The 3,718-nt window shown below is 42.7% G+C and overlaps 1 protein-coding gene across 10 annotated transcripts in view; it reads right to left on the bottom strand.

Moving 5' to 3' along the window:
• Positions 1–3,718, bottom strand: part of LOC131882837 (zinc finger protein rotund-like) — a 79,128-nt gene that overhangs the window by 16,423 nt on the left and 58,987 nt on the right. For all 10 annotated transcript variants that reach the window (XM_059230120.1, XM_059230124.1, XM_059230125.1 and 7 more), the window contains one exon: positions 1,483–1,757. In XM_059230120.1, coding sequence (XP_059086103.1) covers positions 1,483–1,757 — 275 coding nt within the window. The remainder of the gene's footprint in view (positions 1–1,482; positions 1,758–3,718) is intronic.

Genomic DNA, 3,718 nt, shown 5'->3' with positions numbered 1-3,718 from the left:
TTCCTCGGAGAGAAGCCAACCAGGAGGGAGGGGTTTGCGGCAAAAAGTGCAATTTGCCCCTCTCAAAAACCGAACCAGTCAGTGGTTGGATGGTTCTCTTTTTTCTCTTGTCTCTGGCAAAGAGAGAGACGACTGGCTGGAGGGAGAGCCCTAAGCTCCGCCTTGAATTTAACAGACTTTCAAAATGCCATTAAAATCCATGACATGATTTCCACCCTATTTTCATTCAAAAATACCCTTGGAGGGCAATGATGAGGCAACCCCTTGTATGTAGATCAGGCATTGGGAAAGAGGTCATTCCGACTAAGGCATGATATTTGTACACAAGAGTGCTTCAGAAAAGGGTGAACAGCTGCTCTGCATGAACGAAAGAAGACACCCAAGTTGGTCACTGTCAATCAAAGTCGAGGTCTAATTTTTCAAAGCCCCCTCTTTTCCTTAACCCCTGGCCGGGCCAGGCTTTTGTCATGATGAATTTTTAATGAGGTTTTGTCTGGGTTTTTGAACCAGTATATTTGTGACAACTTCTCGTATAGCAGAAGCTCGAAATGTGTGTTTCATGATGTTGGTGAGTGGTGTTACATTTTCATTGGCAACGTTGTTTGTCAATACCAATTAGTTTTTCCAATTACATGTAATACACCTGTCGGTTGGCTAATCATTGATATTTGTCAACCACAAACCAAACATTAAGCCTCAAAAGAACCATTTATAGTCCATATATCACTCCCAATTCAAATTTTAACCACAGCAACCGCCTTGCAAAGACACCTTTTGCTGTCTGACTAGAAGACTGTTCTGTGTTTCTCTCTGTGCATTAGAGAGATGAGCTGCTAACATGTAGATTTGTAAGCTCAGGGATTTGTTTTTCTTGAGCAATCTTTGGCCTGTCAAGTCAAAGAAAGCAAGGCTCTACAAAGACTCAAGGGAAGATTTACTGTGCCAAGTCAATTTCTCAAACGTCACACCTTCTAATGTTTCGTATCTGGGCTAAAGGCTAGACACGCTAGCTACACCCACGAGACATCTTCAGTACGTGCTTCACTGAAGGAAGGAAGAAGACTTGCGTACAACGTCAAACTTGAAGAATGTTGCCGAGATTTCAGACTTCAGCAACTCTTTTTTCCTCCTCTAAATTGAATTAAAACTCCGCAACGTATTATTGCCCTGAAAGAACCTTGAAGTCCTCAATCATAATGTGTTGAAATGTTGAGCTTATATACATTGAATCTAGCACATCAAATATCATACAAGCAAGCTTTATTTTCATCTATGCACATCAAATATGTCAGCCAAAGTCTTCCATCTATTTTGCCATGATTAAGAGCTGACTACTGGTTTTCTGAAAACTTGACTATAGACCAAAATGGACTTGTCTTTTGCTGCAATGCAAGCTTGTCCAATGGTCCTCATTATTTCATCCTTTCTTCAATCTGGTATCTAATCACAATCTGTCGCCATCATACTCAAATAGAGACCTACCTGAGGACACATCTTGCACTGGTATTTCCTTCCTGTGGTTCCTCCACCACCGCCGCCGCCTCCACCACCTCCTCCACTGTTGGCATTGTTGTGGGAGTGGCCGCCCATTTGCCCCCCACCCATTTTGGATGCGGCATTGATGGGCTGGGGTACAACAAGGTTACCATTACCTCCCCCAGGACCGGACACCGCTGGGGGTGAGGATGAGGCCGAGGAGTTGCTCCGCTGACCATAGAGACTCATCTGCTGTGGGTCAAGTCGGCCGTCATCCAAACCTGGAATGAAATTCAAAGATTAGGTGCTTGAGATCGGATCAATGCTTATCTCCGTGGTCAGGCCGTTTTTTTTTGGTCACACACAGGAGAAAGTAAACAATTGGAAGGTTTTGCACTTATTGACTTATCACAAAACTTGTCACCCTGAAGGTCAACGGTCAAGCCAAATTTGGTGCAATGCAACAGGTTTGCCCATGTGCATTCAGTTCTCCAATTATCGACCAAGCGTTCATTAGAGGTGCTCCGCTCCTAAACTGCATTTCTACCTTATTGATCGTTCTTTCCGCACACTTTGAAGTGGCGCTGATTGATTCAACTAGCTTGCAGCGAGGCATTCGCATTATTGCTCGCTCAAAATCATGTCAATGCGAAATCCATGTCGACATACTCTTAAAGTGGGTGAAGTCTCGTGGCGTTTGGCATAGCTTTGGCTCTTGGGGAGATGGAAGACGGAATTTTGAGGCCTCAAATGCTCCGAGGGTTGGGTTTTTGTGCCCCGAATATTAGAAACAGTTTTTGCACCCTCCCCACAAGGAGAGAGAGAGAGAGAAGTGTTTTTCCCCTCGCTCCTCATATGTGAGCCATGCCATTTGAAATGGAGTTTCATGGCGAGAGAAAATTGGGAACACGCCTTGAGATGACGTCATATTGGGTAGATGATGATGGATGAATTAGCTATGCATTTGAATTACTCTTTCCTTCCAGAAGATATCATCCGAGAACGCATTTAAAGCCAGATCCCATTGCACAGATGTTACTCCACTGTCCGAGAGCTCATCACATCAGAGCACCAACTCCAAAGACACTCCAAAACATGAGAGGGATGGCTGGCTATCTTAGCCAGTTTCAATGGTCGGGTTATAAAGAATCGAATGGCTGCAACTAATATTGATCTGCTAATGTTCCAGGTGAGTGCGACGACCGCATCCAGGATTGGAGGATTGACGTATTGTAATGGAAATCTATGAGGAAGTATCATTGTAAGTTGGGAGCAAAAAGCTCATTGCGGTCATCATGCATGCCAACAATGCCCGACAAAAAAACATCCTCTTCACCAAAATTGAAATCTAGTTTGCTTGGATTTTCAATCAGCCCGACGTATTATGAAAAGGAGGAACAAAAACTGGAATTGTGGCTTCGGGTGTGAGGGTGGGGTGGAAAATCTCCAATTGGATCCAAAACGAATCTCCATTTCTCCATTCCAGGGTGCCTGAAAGGCAGTCGCTGGGCCATTGAAGGGGAACAAACTCGGGGTGATCTACTTTGTATGGTGTAAAGCGCTTTAGGGGTCACAAAAGTACCACTTTCTACTAAAATGGGTTGATGAGACAATTTATAAGTAAGATTACAATACGTATGGAGAAGCAGCATGGCATTTATGTTTTGAGTTATTTTTAGCTCCTGGCTTGAGTGAATAACGAATAAATTTCTAAAAGAGGCCATATCCTTAATCTCTACGAGACGTACATGTGTGTTTTTTTGGCTCAATAAAAAGAAAAAAAGGCTCACTTGTGCTTTCTTTTAGACAGATGTGTACCTATACAAACTCTAAGTAAGGGTGAGCAAGAGCAAGTGATCTACTTATACAAAGGTTAATCAGCAAGTGATTTTTCGTATTTGGACTAATTGATTTTTTTTACAATTAGTGCAAAAGCACCAGCGTTTAAAAAGAAAATGCACATTATGGGATATGGAACATCACTTTCGATTAGAAGTCGCTTTCTCGGCCAAATCCTTTCAGCACCATCTGTGACTTTTTGGGAGTCATAAAAAGTGGCTTACTTTCGTCCTCATCGCCGTCACAAGTGTGCAAGTATAGTGCTTTACTGTTACTGAAGGAGTTAAACAAGAGAATTATGGTCCTTGTTCTAAGCTTGCTTTGACCTTTTCAGGCGAGTTATTGGTGTGAGTCATAAAGTAATATTGCTAATTTTTCAACAGAATTTGAACAAGCCATCTAT

Source organism: Tigriopus californicus, chromosome 6 (assembly GCF_007210705.1).
Source record: "Tigriopus californicus strain San Diego chromosome 6, Tcal_SD_v2.1, whole genome shotgun sequence".
NCBI classification, from domain to species: domain Eukaryota; kingdom Metazoa; phylum Arthropoda; class Copepoda; order Harpacticoida; family Harpacticidae; genus Tigriopus; species Tigriopus californicus.
Note: the sequence above shows the minus strand (reverse complement) of the source record. Positions and strands in the feature narration are given on the sequence as shown.